This window comes from Rhineura floridana, chromosome 2 (genome assembly GCF_030035675.1).
Source record: "Rhineura floridana isolate rRhiFlo1 chromosome 2, rRhiFlo1.hap2, whole genome shotgun sequence".
Classification (NCBI taxonomy): domain Eukaryota; kingdom Metazoa; phylum Chordata; class Lepidosauria; order Squamata; family Rhineuridae; genus Rhineura; species Rhineura floridana.
Genome location: NC_084481.1, coordinates 173,127,415 through 173,146,072, shown reverse-complemented (window position 1 = coordinate 173,146,072; position 18,658 = coordinate 173,127,415). Strand labels below are relative to the sequence as shown.

Here is an 18,658-nt window from a genome sequence, read left to right as displayed (position 1 = left end):
ACTGGAAAAACTCATCAGTGTGGGTTAAAGTGCCACTTTGTGGTCGAAAGCAAGAAAGAGAACCTGAAGGAAGTAGGGAGCTCCCAGGAGTCAATTCACTTGCCTGCCTTTGTCAAAATATTTTGCATTTGTATGTCCACACTGGCCTAGGCAGACAAATAGCATGACCTGGTTTAAGGCAGCTTCCAATGTTCCATTTTGAAGGCCCTCTTAACCCTATCGGCTACAGCTGAGGATAGAGCCAGGCACACATAAATCATTGGTTTCAGTGGGCTCAGGAATACATAACTCTGTGCTAGATTGTTAATATTGTCTTTAGATTTTAAAAAATGTTTATTTTATTATTACTCTAGGATTCCAGTCAGATTGAATTGCTGAAGGAGCTACTTGATCTTCTGAAGGATATGGTGGTGATGCTCTTGTCACTACTTGAAGGTTGAATATTTTTTTAAAGTTCTTAGTATAGAATTCAAACATCACTATAATTGTCAATACATAAAGTTTATCTTTAATTTAATTTACATTAAGCCCATAGCAAATACTTGGTAATTTGAATGAATGAAAGAAACTTTATTGTTTAAAGCCATAGGCCACCACCATAGATAATTTTAAATAAGAGATGGGCATAAATTAAGGTGTGCAATAATACTGAACAATGGCACTAACCAAAGGCACATTTAAAACAAAATTATGAGCATGACAAATTCTGCTCATTACTAATGATGAGAATAAAATATATTCATTATGTGTGTGTGTGAATATGTAACCATTTTTAAACTCAAAATATAGGTAATGTTGTAAATGGCACAATCGGAAAACAGATGGTGGATACTCTGGTTGAATCATCTAGCAATGTAGAAATGATCTTGAAGTTCTTTGACATGTTTCTCAAGTTAAAAGATCTAACTAGCTCAGAAGCCTTCAAAGAGTATGACCCAGAAGGTAAAGGCATAATTTCAAAGAAGGAATTCCAGAAAGCCATGGAAGGTCAAAAGCAATATACACAATCAGAGATTGAGTTCCTGCTGTCGTGTGCAGAAACTAATGAAAATGACATGTTTAACTATGTTGATTTTGTTGAAAGATTTGATGAGCCAGCCAAAGATATTGGATTTAATGTGGCAGTACTCTTAACAAACCTATCAGAGCACATGCCAAATGATTCACGACTTCAGACTCTATTAGATCCAGCAGAAAGTGTCCTTAACTATTTTGAACCTTATCTGGGGCGCATTGAGATAATGGGTGGTGCCAAGAAGATAGAGCGAGTTTATTTTGAGATCAGTGAATCCAGTCGGACACAGTGGGAAAAGCCTCAAGTTAAAGAATCAAAAAGGCAGTTTATTTTTGATGTTGTAAATGAAGGTGGAGAACAAGAGAAAATGGAGCTTTTTGTAAACTTCTGTGAAGATACCATTTTTGAAATGCAGTTGGCATCTGAGATCTCTGAATCTGATACAGTTGACAGACCTGAGGAAGAAGATGAGCCTTGCTACATGAGGGAAGTTGGAGAAGATGAGCAACGAGAGCAGTCCCTTGAATCAGCTTCAGCTTTTGCTGTGGCATGTATTGCAGTGAAGAAAAATGCTGCCACCATTTTAAAAATGATAAGACTAAAAAACTTAAGAAAACAGTACAGAAGAGTGAGGAAGATGACTGTAAAAGAATTGGTGAAAGTGACTTTTTTCTTTTTCTGGATGCTATTTGTAGGATTCTTCCAAATGTTTCTCACTATACTGTGGGGTATTTTTCAGATTCTTTGGAGTACTGTGTTTGGGGGTGGTCTAGTAGAAGGAGCAAAAAATATAAGAGTTACTAAAATTTTAGGAGATATGCCTGATCCAACACAGTTTGGAATTCATGATGATGTCCTTGAAACAGAGAAAGTTGAAGTTACAGAACATGGGATTACAACTCAAATTGTGCAGTTTGTAAAAAATGAAAAGGGAGAAAATAACATCTTGTCAGATATTTTTGGCATTCATACGAAGAAAGAAAGTGGATCAAAGCATGGTCATGATGTTGGCCTAGGGGATATCGCTGATATTATGGGATCAGAAACCCCTCCTTTGGAAAGTGCAGTTCGCAAGAAGAAAAAAGCACAGGTAGATAAACAATTGTACCATGTAACATAATATTGTTTTATTCATGCTTCTGTATTTGATGACTTTGATGACTTTATTTGATGACTAGGAGAATTCCAGGGAATTTATTAAATACCATACCTTTGACCTCGTGTGTAACATAAGAGATTTTGGTATATCAAGCTGTTTTAAAAACTGGCAGGGTGGGGGCTATTGCAGGGCTGGTTCTAAGGGGTGGCCAGGTGGGGCACTGGCCCGAGCGCCCCTGGAGCTATAGGGGGCCTTCCACGATCAGCGGAAGCATCCACAGACCACCATCCCCCCGCTATCCCCCTGCTTTACCTACCTTTCCGTTGTTTTTTGCGGCTCACAGATTTGCCAGCAATCAAGATGGTGGCCGAGGTTTCCTTAAGGGGCTGAAGCCACTGCCACCATCTTGGCTGATGGCACACATGCGTGCTGCACCCACGTGTTGCTTCCATCAACAAAGATGGCAGCAGAGGCTTCAGCCCCTTAAGGAAACCTCGGCCGCCATCTTGATTGATGGCAAACCTGCGTGTGCCGCAAAAAACAACGGAAAGGTAGGTGAAGCGGGGGGATGGCGGGGTGGCGCAGAAGCTCCTGTCTTGCGGTCCACGGATGCTTGAGTTCCGTGGATTGCAGAGGGGTCCAGGGCAGGCTGGTACCCAAGGGCCCCGGCATGCCTGGGACCAGCCCTGGGGCTATGCTGAACTGTATTTTAGAAGCCTTTAAAACCCATGATGTAGAAATTACATATCTTCATTCTGACAAAGGCAGCACTAGAAAGTATAAAGAATCTTGGACCTTGCTTTGATCGTACACAGACACAGTTTAAAGTAGAGGCTGCCAACCTTTGGGGGTCCATTTGGAATTTTGAGAGTGTGCTGTGGAACCACCTCTTCTGATTGCTTCTCTGTCCCCCCCCCAGTCAGTCTCTACACACACACACACACACCCTAAAATATAGAAAAAGAACACACACACGCACGCACACACTGCATTTCTAAGTGCCCTGAATTAAAACATCCAATAGAATTAAGACAAATCCTCTTGAATTTGCATTACTTTGTACTGAGTTCTCCCCCAAACCATGACCAAATTACAGCTTGCAGTAGCAGACTCCAGAGTAAAAACACAGCTCTGGTGCTTGCCAGAAATGCAAAACATTTGTCCAAGGTATGGATTCTCATGAGTTTTCATGATTTACATAGGATAACAATGAAAACTGCAAGAAATCAGAGAACATATCTGTGGACACAGAGGTGACCTATGATTTTAGGGTGTTTTTAAGGGCATACCTTGTAACAACTATGAAGATCCATTGCTTGGATCCAGTAGCAGTTGGTGAGGTGGCACAGGCGAAGCACCATTGCACTCCTGGTTTTCAAACACGGATCACTACAACTGACCAAAAGGGGGAGAGGTGAGGCACAGGGAGCTTGGTGTGGTAAATGGCAGTAGACGCATGAGATTGGCTCCACCACACTGAGCTTTCCACACCTTGCACTCTCCGTCAGTGGCAGCAACCTGCCATGTTCGGAAGCTAGAAGAGCGACTGTGCTCCACCTGTGCCACCTCACTGGCCACTACTGCTTGGATCTATGTTTTTGTGCTATGGCATTGCTGGAAAGCACCAGATCCTTAATTTTTATTTTTGGAGGAAAAACTTTTAAAAAATATGCAGTTTCAAAAAAATTCCTTTTACCGGATCTGACATGTAAGTGTATTCACATGATCTCCCTCTTTCTCTCTCTCTTACACACACACACACACACCCACACACACACATACCATTCTCCCTCCTCACACTGGTATTCCATTCTCTCCCTCCCTCTCTCCTGATTCTGTAGTATCTCATTTTCTCTCTCCCTCCACTTCATTTTCCTCTCAGTCTCCCAGATCAGTCTCTTTTTCCACCTGCCCTGGTTTCTGTTCATCTGCTCAGGTATCAATCTGAACCTTGAAAACCACATAGGGAAAGAGAGAGAAAAGGGCAGAGAGAGAGAGGGAGAGAGTGGTGCTCTTCCCACTTCCTCTTTCACCTTTATGTGCTTTACATGGTGTCACTCTTATAATGTCCTCCTTTAGCTCTATATACTATGGGCAGAAAATGTAACCACCCTTGCCACTTCATGATGAAGAGGGCCTTGGGGATGGGAGCCTCAGAGGTTTTTTGGACACCAGGTGAAGTCCTCAATGGTACAATTGTGCCCATGGGGACAATGATAATGGCCCAGGTCTAAAGGATATTTCAATTGTTATGCATTACTCAAATTTATTTATATATGTGTTGACATCTTTAGGCATAGAAACAATAAACATTATAACATTAGCACCCAAATAAAAGATACAGATAGAATTCATGCAGTCCAAAATGCAACAGAAATCAGTGTGCCAAAATTGTCTGATCAGGCATGCCACAATTAATCCCGGTGCCACTGTAGCATATACTAGAGAGAGATACCATGTCTAAAGCAGAGATAGGGAACCTGTGGCCTTCCAGATGTTGTTGGACTCCAGTTCCCATCACCCCCAACCAGCATGGGCCATGGTTTGGTCCAATATTATTTTATTTATTTATTTATTTATTTGTTAAATTTCTATACCGCCCGACTAGCATAGCTCTCTGGGCGGTGTACAACAGAGAAATAATACAACAAAGAAATATAAATATACACAGTATATAAGTAGCCAAACAATAATAATAAACAACAAACTAATGAAAACATCTCAATAAATATACAATTAAGCAATCCCCACACACTTCACAACAGTGTCTAACAAAAATATGCTGTAGTCCAAATAACAGCAAAAATGAATCTCCAAAATTAAATCTTGACCCCAAAAACAACTAAAAAACAACTAACCCCAGTAGTCTATAGACATCCCGATAAAATCTGGAGGGCCAGATGTTCTCCATCCCCACTCCAAAAACGCTTTTGATTTCGATCTGTTCATAGAAAGTGTAATTTGTTTATTAAATTAAATTATTATTTTTACATATCTCTTCAGCCAAAAAGGCTTCCAAAGCAGCTTGCATCAGTGATGAACAAGACAGTCCCTGCCTGCAGACTTACAATTTTAAAAAGGGGGGAGGGGTGGAAAGGGAGGAGGAAAAAGGCAAACTCAGACACCAGGTAAAACTTGCAATGTTCTCATAAAGGCCAGCTTGAATAGAAATAGTTCAGGTACAACAACAGCCAGAGGCTCAGCAGAGCCCATGGAGTGAACCTTGTTTTCTACATCTTCCTCTGTTGCAAGAGGTGGAATGATTGCTGCTGAAAGAATTTAATATATATTATTCTGTAATAATTTATATATAACTTGGTAGTCCCATAGCTCCCTATAAAACGTGCACCTTTCCATCCATTGTGATCTGAAGCCTTTTTCTTCTTGAGGTGACCCCAGGTTAGATTGATGACTACTGAGAAGGTGGCCTTTTTTCTTTCCATAGTAGTGCACTGGCTGTCAAATTCTCTTTCTAGACAAATTAACCTGGCTTCTTTTGTACTTGCTTTTAGATGTTCAGATTTAAATACAAATTGAATTGTATTAGCTGTCTTTTTAGCTATAATGATGCTACTCCATTATAGTGCAAAGCTGTCTCGGTATACTCAGAAATAAATTCCACAAAATTGAAGGGGGCCTACTCCCAAGTAAGTATGTATGGGAGTGCAGCCTTAATTTGTATTTATTAGATTGATTTTAACTATTGTTGATGTTTTATATCTTGATTGCTTTTGTAAGCTGCATTTGAAGGTTTCCAAGTACAAAGACAAGATATAATTTATTAAATTAAATATATTCTGGCCAAGGGTGGGCTCTGTCCTTTCTAGTGCTTTGCTATTCCATGCACAGTTGGATTAGGGCTCACAGCTGAAACCCTGTTTAATTATCTTTCATTTCTATATACTTATAATGTATCCTAGATTACGATAAACTTTCCGTTCACAGCAGTCTTGTAACTTTTTGGTACTTTTGAAATCAAATATGTTTAATTCTCTATAATATTAAAATGCAAGCCACTTTCAACATGTTTCAGACACCTGAAATTGCAAAGGATGATGAATCAGAAACAAGAACAGAATCTGAGAAGGCTGAGTAAGTTATTTTTAGCTATGTGTTCTTGGGAATTATTGTTTTTATGTTTAAGTGTACCTCAAACACTATTTTCACTTTGAATTTGTGTGACTAGCTTCTAGAACAGTACCGTTTTCTTTAGTTTTAAATGCTTTCCTCGAAGTCCTAACACACAGCTGAGTTACATAGAGCTTCCTTTTTCTAAAAAAAGGATTAAACATTAGAAAAAAAGGATTATAATCTTGTTGAACACTGCAGTTTTCATTGCCATAACTGTAAGTAATTACTTCCAAACTTTCAGAAGTAAGGAGAGGATAAAATGTGATCTATTTGTACCAAGTTTAAGAACTGAGGGTTGTATCCAGCACAGAGCTACATGAAAGTTGTGTCAGCCAAGGATTTATGCTTGTACAATGAAATGTTCTTCCTCTCTCCTTGCTTGCATGCCTCTCCTAAATCTGCCTAGAGTTTCCTTAACCCTCTGGAGCAGATTTAGGGAGGTTGCAAGGGGTACTTGGTTGGGGGAAGGAAAGTGGTGAAAACTCCCATTGTGCAAATGGAAATCTTTGCATGGGACGCGTTACTGCATTCTCTCCCTCCCTCCCTCTCAGAGAGTGTGTCCTGGCTCCTGACCAGAGAAACAGACTAGAACTCGAAGACTGAGTTGTGGACAGAGTTTTATTCCAGAGGTTAGCACAGTAACATAGCATCAAAACATACTAGGCATGAATCGGGATACAGAACACCAGCAGGTGCACTAGGGTGTGAATGCAATGCAAAGTTATTGCAACAAAGCTCTCACCCAAAGACACTCCAAATAAAAGAGGGGGGCAGGCACTCTACTTGCATGAGCTAAATCTAGCACTTTCCAGTCTTTGAAGCAAGGTGGGGGCTTCTCCTGGAAAAAGAAGGTATTTTTTTAAACTGTAACCATGTCTTCTTCAATCTGTGTGACCTTGGAGAAACTGTCAGCTCTGACCCTGTGAGATATTCCCCTCCTTTCTGGAATTGTCCAGCAGATTTATTAAGACTGCTGTGAATAAGTCTAGGCTAGTTGCCACCACTGGGCACAGGGCTGACCGTCTCAGGAAGCATTTCCTCTGTGGTCTCACCAGATCTGCTCCAACATCTACAACTCCCTCCCCATTCTCACATTTCTGGCCAGATCCTTATGTCCCCACCCCCTGTTGACAAGAGAGCAGGGCCACCCACCTATTAATCACCTGACATCATATGTAAAGTGAGACCATGCTTCTAAGCCCCAACTGTTGGAACTTCAAAGCACTGTGCGGAGATGTTTGTTTTGTCTGTCCTGAATCTCCTGCCAAAGAATTTCATTAGATTATTCCAAGTTCTAATGTTCAGGGAGACACAGACAAACTTGGATCCACTTTCTCTATGACATGCATGTGCAATATATTTTGGAAAATTGTTTGTTCGTTTCCTATATGTTTGGACACCTCTTAAGATATCGTAACTAAATTTTGCATGATGGTTCCTGAAATAAAGGAACAGGCTTTTGTCTATGTGTGGATAAATTTGGATGCTATTTTGAATAAAGATGACAGACTAAACTTTTCAAAACTGCATTTTTTTATTCCTTAGAATTTCTGAGCAAAACCAGGTTCAAAGATGCTAGTAATTTTCCCTCCTCCCCCAACTAAAAAGAAATTATTATTTCCTTATGGAAAGTTACTTCAACCCCTTGATCATTTTGGCTGCCTTTTTCTGAACCTTTTCCAGCTCACTATGATAGCCTTTTGAGATGGGGTGATTAGAATTGCATTTAGTGTCCCAAAGGTGCCCACACCACAGGTTTTGTAAAGATTACTGTACTGGCAATATTGTTTGTAGTCGCTTTCCTAATGATTCCTTGCAAGCCATCCACTTGAGTTGATGTTTTCAATAAGTTATCCACCATTACCCTAACATTTCGTTCCTAGTTAATCAACTACCATTTCAGACCCCATCAGTGGATATATGAAGTTAGGAATTTTTGCCCCAATGTGTGTCACTTTGTTTTGAAATTAATTTGTCATTTTGTTTCCATTCCTCAGTTCAGTCAGAACTAATTGTCAATTAAGTTCTAGTTATTGTCTTGGCTTACTTATGGACAGTGCAGAAATTGGGTCTGTTGTTTAATAGTTGGTATCATTTATTTTAGCATAGAGGATGGTGAGAAGCAAGATAAAATAAAGGATGATCTATATTCTGAACATTTGAAAGTTGAAGAACCCAGGAAATGGAAACGAAGGCATGGGCAAAAAATTGAGAAACCGGGTGCAGATATGGCCAACGTTGTTAAAGTATTGGAAGTTTATCAGACAAAAATGCTGGTATGTTGACTTTCTTTGGTATTTTGATTACATTAGAAAATCGTTTAATAGCATTTTTCAAAATTTGGAGAAATGCTACTAATGAGGTATTTGTAAAGAGGTCTATAATAGAAAGGGAACACTTACAAGGAAAAGAAAGTATGAAAGTAACATCATGGGTGGGGTGCTTCTAGGGGCCAAGCTGAAACTGTCTTAATTTTCTTTTATTTTTGCCATATTGCCAAGTGGTGTAATGTGACCTGTTTAAGATTGTAATGTTATATTTATAGTATTGAAATGGTTTTTGTGTTGCTGTGATATTTGTTGTTTTATTACTGCTGTTGTATTATTTTATTATGAAATTGTTTTTGTAATTGTTGTTTGCTTTTGTTGAAAGCCACTTTAAGTACAGGTTTTTTTTCTTAGTAAGTTGCTTTGAGTTCCTTTTTGGGAAAAAAGCAACTAATAAATATGATAAATAAATAAATAAATGGAACATAATTTATATTATATCTACAATCTGAAGCATTTTTTAATTTCCTTTTAAATCTGCTTTTTTCTTTTCTGTCTTGATTCTTGCTTTAGGAACTGATAACATTCTTTGCATTTTCAGCACTATTTGGCCAGAAATTTCTACAATTTAAGATTTCTTGCACTTTTTGTTGCATTTGCCATCAACTTTATTCTGCTCTTCTACAAGGTAATGTAATTGTATGCTGTTCTAGGCAGGATGCCTTGATTTTTACGTGACATTTGGTATGTTATAGTGAAAATCTGGACAGGGATGGGGAACCTTTTTTGGTCAATGATGGTCTCTGAGGGCCGAGTGGGCATGTCCAAGGTCCAAGTGGGCAGGTTAAGTAAAGTTAATTCCAGGAAAGCTTTTTCCCCACTATGAAGCTTTCCAAGTTTCAGTATATCTTCATTAAGTTTAAATGACACCCACCTACACCAAATTCTAGGAAAGTTTTTTTTTATCTGTGCAGCTTTAAGTTTCAGTGCACCTCCATAAAGTTTAAACAATATATACAGACAGGCAGCAAGTTCTAGGAGTGCAGCTTTCAACGGTTTTAGTAAGATAGCCAAGTTTCAATAGCCATTTTAAACATGGCATCTCTGGAGAATGAAGGGGAGGGAAGGGGAAAGAAGGAAGAAAAAGTATTTTTAGAATGCCCAGAGTGTCTTTAGCAGTGCTCTTAACAACAGGCATTCTGGCAGCAAAACTGAAAAGTACCTAAGGGAAAGTCCTTTGTGTGGCTGATACAAGCTACTAGGCTTATTCTTTAGAATCATAGAATCATAGAGTTGGAAGGGGCCTTGTAGGCCATCGAGTCCAACCCCCTGCTCACAGCAGGAAATCCACAGCTAGAGCATCTCCCGCAGATAGCTGTCCAGCCTCTCCTTGAAGACATCCAGCGAAGGGGATCCCACCACCTCCCTAGGCAGTCGGTTCCATTGCTGAACTGCCCTTACTGTCAAGAAGTTCCTTCTAATGTCCAATCTGAATCTACGATCCTGCAACTTAAAACCATTAGACCTAGTCCTACCCTCTGGGTCAGCAGAGAACAAATCTGTACCCTCCTCTATGTGACAGCCCTTCAGGTACTTAAAGAGTTCAATCATGTCACCCCTCAGCCTTCTCTTCACCAGACTGAACATGCCAAGTTCCTTCAACCTTTCCTCATAAGACTTGTTCTCCATACCGGCTATCATCCTCATCGCCGTCTTCTGAACCCGCTCTAACTTGTCTATATCTTTCTTAAAATGAGGCACCCAGAACTGAATGCAGTATTCCAGATGAGGCCTGACTAATGCAGAATATAGTGGGACTATTACTTCCCTCGACCTGGAAACTATAGCTCTGTTTATGCAGCCCAAAACCGTGATTGCCTTTTTTGCCGCAGCATCACACTGCTGGGTCATGTTCAACTTGCGATCCACTACAGTTCCAAGGTCCTTCTCACACGCATACTGCTAAGCCGGGTATTTCCCATCCTGTACCCGTGCATTTTGTTTTTGTGGCCTAAATGCAGAATCTTGCGTTTGTCTTTATTGAATGTCATTTTATTAATTTCAGCCCAATTTTCTAGTCTATCCAGGTCCCTTTGGATTTTATTCCTGTCTTTCATTGTGTTAGCTATCCCTCCCAGTTTCGTATCATCCGCAAACTTCATAAGGCTTCCCTCCACCCCATCATCTAAGTCAGTGTTTCTCAACCTTTTTTTATTTTTTTTGTTGCTGGACTACAGTTCCCATAATTCCTGACCATTGGCCATGCTGACTGGGGCTGATGGGAGTTGTAGTCCAGCAACAAAAAAATAAAAAAAGGTTGAGAAACACTGATCTAAGTCATTGACAAAAATGTTGAAGAGTATCAGCCCCAGGACAGAACCCTGTGGCACTCCACTCGAAACCTCCTTCCAGTCCAAAGCAGAGCCACCAACGACCACTCTTTGAGTATGGTTTTCCAACCAGTTGTGAATCCACCTGACAGTATTTCCATCTAGTCCGCATTTGACCAGTTTGCTAATCAAAAGGTTGTGGGGGACTTTGTCAAACGCTTTGCTGAAATCTAGATAGATGACATCTACAGCATTTCCACCATCTACTAAGCTAGTGACCCGATCAAAAAAAGAGATGAGATTAGTTTGACAGGATTTTTTCTTGACAAACCCATGCTGGCTCCTACTAATCACAGCATTGTCATCTAGATAGTTGCCAATGGACTCTTTTATTATCCGTTCTAATATCTTTCCCGGTATTGAAGTCAGACTGACCGGCCTGTAATTCCCCGGATCTTCTTTTTTAAAGAGCAGGACGACGTTTGCCCATCTCCAATCCTCCGGCACCTCTCCCGTTCTCCAGGATTTCTCAAAGATGATGGCAAGAGGTTCCGAGAGTACATCAGCAAGTTCCTTCAATACTCTGGGATGCAGTTCATCAGGCCCTGGAGATTTGAACTCATTTAGGTTAACTAGGTATTTCCTGACTATCTCCTTATCAATCTTGAACTGCAATCCCGACCCCTTACTGAGATTGCTACCGATGCAAGGTTGCACACTGTTCCGTTTTTGGGAGAAAATGGAGGCAAAATAGGCGTTGAGCAGTTCTGCCTTTTCCTTGTTATCTGTCAACATTTTGCCATCCTCACTGAGCAGCAGTCCCACCGTTTCCTTGGTCTTTCTCTTGCTTCAAACATATCTGAAAAACCCCTTTTTGTTGTTCCTCGCTTCCCTCGCCAGCCTCAGCTCATTCTGGGTTTTAGCTTTCCTTACACTATCCCTGCAAGCCCGAGCCGCTCGTTAGTACTCTTCCTTGGTGATCCGTCCTTCCTTCCATTCTTTATACATGCTCTTTTTTATTTTTACCTCCTCCACCAGTCTTCCGTGTAGCCACATTGGCTTTTTCCGATGTCTTCCGTTTTTCTTCCTCTTTGGAATTGTTTGCGATTGCGCTTTTTGTAATACGTTCTTCATGAACTCCCACGCTTCTTGGGCTCCTTTTTTCTTTAGTCTATCTAGCCACGGGATCCTACCCATCATTTCCCTGAGCTTGCTAAAATCGGCTTTCCTGAAATCCAAGGTCCATATTTGACTATATTCTTCTTTGGCTTTCCCCAGAATCACGAATTCCAGCATTACGTGGTCACTTTCCCCCAAGGTACCGACCGCTTTAATTCCTGTGACCAATTCGTCCCTGTTAGTTAAGATCAGGTCCAGGATTGCCGATCCCCTTGTTCTTTCTTCTATTTTTTGAAAGAGGAAATTATCAGCAAGGCCCATCAGGAATTTGTTGGAGGCTTTGTGTTTCGCAGAGTTTGTCTCCCAGCAGATATCCGGGTAGTTGAAGTCCCCCATCACTACTACTTCTTGCCTCCTTGAGATTTCAGAGATTTGTTTGAGAAAGGCCTCGTCTACCACCTCTTCTTGGCCAGGGTGTCTATAGTAGACACCTACTACCATGTCGGTTGTATTTGTCTCCATTTATTTTTACCCAAATGGTCTCTATCGGACCACTTTGTTCGCTCTCTTGGATTTCCATAGAGGTGTATTTGTCTTTGACGTATAACGTATAGCCACAGAGAAGGGTAATCAACATCTGAGGTTGACGCAGCAGGGCGGAAATGATGCATATGACTGCATATGATTGACAGGTGATATCCGGTGATTAACAGGAGATGTGGTTTAGCAAAAATGGCCTTGGGGGCCAAATTTGACACACACTCCCGGAGGGCCAAGAATAGTCCGTGGTCAGAGGTTCCCCACCCCAATCTAGACTAAGGTAAGCAAAATCAGTGTTAGGAAATAAATACTGCTAGTATAAAAGTAATGGGTTTTTGACTGAATTAAACTTCCAAAGGGTGAAAACATTAGTTTCACTGTTACATTTTGTTTATCTTCTGGTTCTTCTGCATTGTAATAATAATATTTAGCCATTTAGAGTGTTCAAAGTGCTTCACATACATTATGTGTATATAATCCTTACAGCAGCATGGAAAGAAAGGTCAGTTTTATTGTTCCCATGTTGTAGATGGGTCCGCTGAGGATACCCTTTCCTAAGACCACTTCATAATTTCATGAATTCATCACAGAGGTGAATTTGAAATGGGGACTTTGATTCATAGTTCAGTCTCTTAACCATTGCACAACACCAACATTAGTGTAAAATATGGCAGTGTTTAGTAAATCGTATCTGCAAAATGAATACATGCATGAAGTCATACAAATGGTTGCTATCCAGACACGCTGAATTTAGATTCTGCTCCCAGGCACCTGCTCTCTGTAGATAGTATGCCAGTCCTTAACATATTTTCCTGATTCAGCTGTGACTATATAAATATTTCCCTAGGTGGATGAGGAAGGCACAAAAAGACATCATGTTTTCATGGGTCTGAAAAACATTACCCAGCAGCTTGAGGCTGTTCAGAGTGATAGCAATACATTGGAATTTTTATTGCTTCTCTTTTCCGGCCTTGAAGAGGATAAGTACTTTAGCATTACAGTGCCGTTCAGTTTTTTGTATTATTATAGTCAACTTACTCAGAGCAGATCCACTGAAATTAATTAACCTAAGTTAGTCATTTCTGTTAACTTCCATGAGTCTACTCTGACTAGGACTAGCATTGAATACCACCATATATCTATGAGATAATCTTTCCTTCATTTATCAACAAATTTAATAATAAAATGTTAGAAAAATACTTCCATATGTTTATATATATTTAACATGTGTGCACATGCACTCCGTGTATGTGTATGTGTGTGTGTGTATGTATCAACTTCAGGTGACAGAAGAGCCATTTGAAGAAATGGAAGATTCTGACCTATGGCATTATTTAGATGAGGACGATGATGATGAAGAGGGAGTGGTCTTCTTTGTGTTACAGGAGAGTACAGGCTATATGGCGCCAACACTTAGGGCTCTCGCTGTTATTCATACAGTCATCTCTTTTGTATGTGTTATTGGATACTATTGTTTAAAGGTTAGTAATTTCATTTTCAACCAAAATTACCCAGTAATAAGAGCCTCTTCACACTATGGTTTTTTCTAATAGGTTTTAACTAGCTATTCTTTTGTTGATTCTACTGACTGTTTTTTTGTACCCTTGTTTTAATTTATATACTTGGATGATATGTTTTTATATTGTTATTTTATTATGTATTTTTGTGTTAGCTTTCTTGGGCACCGTGTGCAGAAGGGCAGAATTTGCTTTTGATAGATCTCAGCTTCATTTACTAACTGTTTTCAAAAACATGTGCTCTAATCTATTACAGTAGGGCCCTGCTCTTCGGCGGCCTGCTTTTTGGCATTCCGTTAATACAGTGGCTTTCCATTAGAGTAAGGCCCCACTCATATGGCGCTTGTTCTGCTTTTACGGCATTTTTCGGGCATCAGGCGCCATTTTATTGACGGAGTTCTGCTTTTAGGCGGGTTTTGCTTTTAGGTGGGGGTCTGGAACGTAACCCACCACATGAGTGGGGCCCTACTGTATTTGCTTAATGGAAGAATTCCTCTATGGTCTATTTGTAATGGAAAAATATGTTGTAATCTTGGAGCCAGTTCAACACACAACCCAGGCATATACATTATATAGCTATTCGAACACAGAGAAGGCATTGGGTTTTTACTTCTTCCTAACGTGTCCTGGGGCTTAGGTGCATAAGTGCCTATGCAACTATGTCCTTCTTGTTGTATTGACCTGTTCCTTTTTTGTGGATCACAAATTGCATGTGCACAGCCATCTGGCATGGGTCTTTACGTACATAGTTCCCAATTCAATAATCTCTTTTATATTTGACTGTTGTGTTAAGAGAAGGCATACAAGCTCAAGGTTTGCACCCACACCGCACTATTTATATAACATATATGCCAGGAACTTTTTATCAAGATACAGAGATGGAATGTGTATTCATAACACAGTTTAATTTAACCTTTACATTTATTGTAGGTAAAGATTAAAAGGTAGACCCTCCGTGGCGCAGAGTGGTAAGCGGCGGTAACGCAGCCGAAGCTCTGCTCACGGCCAGAGTTCAATTCCAATGGAAGGAGGAAGTCGAATCTCCGGTAAAAGGGGTCGAGGTCCACTGAACCTTCCATCCATTCGTGGTCGGTAAAATGAGTACCTGGCATACGCTGGGGGGTAAAGAAAGGCCGTGGAAGGAACTGGCAATCCCACCCCATATATACGGTCTGCCTAGTAAACGTCAGAAGACGTCACCCTAAGAGTTGGAAACGACTTGCACTATAAGTGCGGGGACACCGTTACCTTTTTAAAGATTAAAAGATGCTATTGTTTACCATAGTACAAACTGTCCAAATCAAATAGCAGGTAATAGTTATATCATCTTACTCTCAGGACTCTTGTATCTATCACATATAGCCTGATGCAACTTCAGCATTGCTTTAAAAAGAGGACATCAAATTGACTGACCATCATCCTATAACCTTCACAATTCCCAATACCGATTCTTACAAGAAAATTGTTTCCAGTTGTAAAGTTCAGTAATGCTGTAAAATGTAATATTCAGAACTATTTTCAAGACATTTGAACACATTTAGCTTCCTTTGGAGATTCCAAATAGTTAAAAATCTCTAAATATATTTTCCAAAAGGTTCCCCTGGTCGTATTCAAACGGGAAAAGGACATTGCAAGGAAACTGGAATTTGATGGTCTGTATATTACTGAACAGCCTTCTGAAGATGACATTAAAGGACAATGGGATCGTCTAGTCATAAACACTCCGTAAGTAACACATTTTGCACTGAAGAATTGCAGTAGAATTTCAGAAGTCCTTACCTTGGGAGTCTACAAATGATTGTTTGCTGGATAGGGATGAAGGACATTCGTGCATAGGGATGACTCCTCCTACTGGCCAGGCAGGGTCTTTAGAGCCTTTCACCTCCTCTCCAGGTGGAGGAGTCATCCTGCCCTCCAGCCCGACCCTGCTTTGCAGTCTGTGATGGTTGGGTCTTTCTCCAATAAATTCCCTATTTCTTCCTGCAGCCTTTTTACTTGTATGTGATTTCTCAGTTTGCTTCATTTTTTGTCCTCCTCTCCCCGTTAGCCTTGCCTTTGGGTCCCAGTCAGAATTCCTTGGTGGTATTTCCCCTGGGACCCCTATCCTTATCCCTCCTTTCTCCTCATGCCCTTTTCTCCCTCAGCTATCTCTCCCATGTGCAGCCAGCTTTTCTTGGTCGATCCTGACCGTGTGCTTTGGGGAAGGAAAGTGTTGGAAAGGAAGGTGTTTTGTGAGATTGCCTGGCTGGGCATGAGTGGGCTGCTCTTGGGAGCAAGGAGGGTACAGAGCATGGTACACACCACAGAATAACAACTCAAGAGGGCTCACCGTTTTATCTCTCGGCTTATAGCCATGGCACTGCCCCATAGCTCCTTGGGTCTGGGAGTTTTCAACACTCAGCTCCACCTCCCCCAGTTCTCCTCATTGTCAGGACTGCTATCACTTCATTTACTGTGAAAGAGCTGGCTGTTGTAGGGGCTTGAGTGGTGCCTGCTGAAACTAAGTCATGAGTTTGTGCAGTTTCCTGCACTTTTTTCTGGTGTGCAGGGACGCTGCAGTTTTTGCCTTATGGCTTCCGCACCACTTCACTGGTCTCCCCTTATGATGCTAGTCATGCAGGGGACTTGTCTGATGCCACTAGCTCCTTCTCGGAGGATTCCAGGAGACCAGCAGCAGTGTTTTCACCTACTCCAAGCCTGGCTAGTGAAGGGGTTCGTATTCTTCCCAGATGCTCATGGGGCTTTTTCCTTTCAAGGAGAGCTCTCCAAGTTTATGTCATAGATGAGGAGATTAATTTCCACAGAAATTAAGGATTCTCTTTGTGCTTCTTTTCAATGAAAGGGGATAGATCCAAAGGAGGCACAAATCAGATACTGAGAAGCACAAAGGAGGGGGGTCTGGCAGATTATATTCTTTCAGCAGCTCTGCCAGGTCTCCTTTTTCCTCTCTTTGTTCCTCAAGAGAACCCTCTCCTTCCAAGAATATCCCAGCTCCTAAGAGAGCTAGGAGGCACTGTTATGCTCCAGGAGCAATCTGACACTCATTAGGTTTTGCCTGACACCAAACAGGCATAATCCCACACTTAAGTAGGGGTTTCTGGGTCTGAACAACCCACAATAATGCAAGGAGAGTTATCAAACTCTTTGACACCTCTCCCAGTAGTCCTTACAGGGAGGATGGTGAGCTTTCTGAGGAAGTGATGGAAGTGGTTTAGTCCCAGCCTAGACTTTTCCCCCTCAGAGGCTTTCCAGCCTTTGTTGTTCAAGGCACACAGGGTGCTGCAGTTAACTGAGGCAGAGAGTGGCACATAGGATGCATCTCTTCCATCTGGTTTTGTGGGTGCAAAAAGGCTCTTTGTACTGATGATGTTAAGGCTGTTACAGTTCCATTCCCACAGGCTTTTGATGGAGTATGGGATGTACAATAGGCCCCTCTGGGAAGGCCAAGTTTCCACTTAAGAGGGCCAAGAAGCATTAGAATTTTGTGGATCAGGTTATGCAGCGCTTGTGCTATCCTGCCTGGATCTTCCAGTGGCTGCCCTTGCTTGTTCCTCAGTCATTCCTTCAGAGGGGGAGGGGGGCAAAGACCCATGTGATACATGTGTGGAAGGGGTGTTGAGCAGGAGCTTCAGGTCTGATGCAGTGGCCTTTAGGGTCTCAGCTACGTCTTTGTTTTTCTCCTTTTTATGTAGGTGGAAGAGTTGGGGGCATGGGATGATGTGCCTAAGTTTGTAAAAGATGGCCTAAAGAAAATGGCATGCACATCAGCCCTATCTGTGGATGCTTCCATGGATGTGCTACAGTTTGTGGTGTGCTCCATGGCTTCTTCCACTGCAGCATGTTGTAATATTTAGTTGTGTCAATGGAAGGTTGACACTGCCTCTCAGGTATATCTCACTGCTCTTCCTTTCTTGGGAGTGAAGCTTTTTGGTGAACTCCTGGAAGCTGGTAGAAACAATGGATAAGGAAAAGCCTCTTTCTTTGGCTAAGAAAGATGATGTAAGGTGAGCCAGACCCAGCTTTTTTTGCCCCTCTTGGCAATTGTCCAGGTCCAGAGGCTTTTGCTGATACAGATCTTGTTGGGGAACGCAAAACAGGAGTGGAGGACACACCTCCTACTCCAGACCAGGGGATGCATCCTACTTCCCAAAAGTTTCAGAAGGGAGCACAAAAGACTCCCTCAGTATGACTTGGATCCCATGGTTGTGGCTCAGCCAGAGGAAGCCAGGTGGCTTTTATTTGCCCAACAGTGTGGGGAACTACATGGGTGTTGGAGACTGTGTCCAAGGGATACGTCCTGGAGTTCTCTCAAGTTTTATTTATTTATTTATTATTAAATTTATTAGTCGCCCATCTGGCTGGTTGTCCAGCCACTCTGGGCGATGTACAAGGTAAAAACAGTACATAAAACAATTAAAAAAATTAAAAAACAGTAAGAACCTAACCCGCCCCAAAAGCCTGCCTGAAAAGCCAGGTCTTCAAGTTTCGGCGGAAGCTCATCATAGACGGGGCATGGCGTAGATCATTTGGGAGAGAATTCCACAGGGTGGGGGACACTATTGAGAAGGCCCTCTCTCTAGTCCTCACCAGTCTAGCTGTTTTAACCGGTGGGATCAAGAGAAGGTCTTCTGAGGCTGATC

At 41.4% G+C, this 18,658-nt stretch overlaps 1 protein-coding gene across 1 annotated transcript in view; it reads left to right on the top strand.

Moving 5' to 3' along the window:
- Positions 1-18,658, top strand: part of RYR3 (ryanodine receptor 3) — a 481,871-nt gene that overhangs the window by 410,016 nt on the left and 53,197 nt on the right. The window contains exons 88-94 of the mRNA XM_061612803.1: positions 354-435; positions 790-2,105; positions 6,148-6,206; positions 8,350-8,521; positions 9,114-9,200; positions 13,785-13,982; positions 15,613-15,743. Coding sequence (XP_061468787.1) covers positions 354-435; positions 790-2,105; positions 6,148-6,206; positions 8,350-8,521; positions 9,114-9,200; positions 13,785-13,982; positions 15,613-15,743 — 2,045 coding nt within the window. The remainder of the gene's footprint in view (positions 1-353; positions 436-789; positions 2,106-6,147; positions 6,207-8,349; positions 8,522-9,113; positions 9,201-13,784; positions 13,983-15,612; positions 15,744-18,658) is intronic.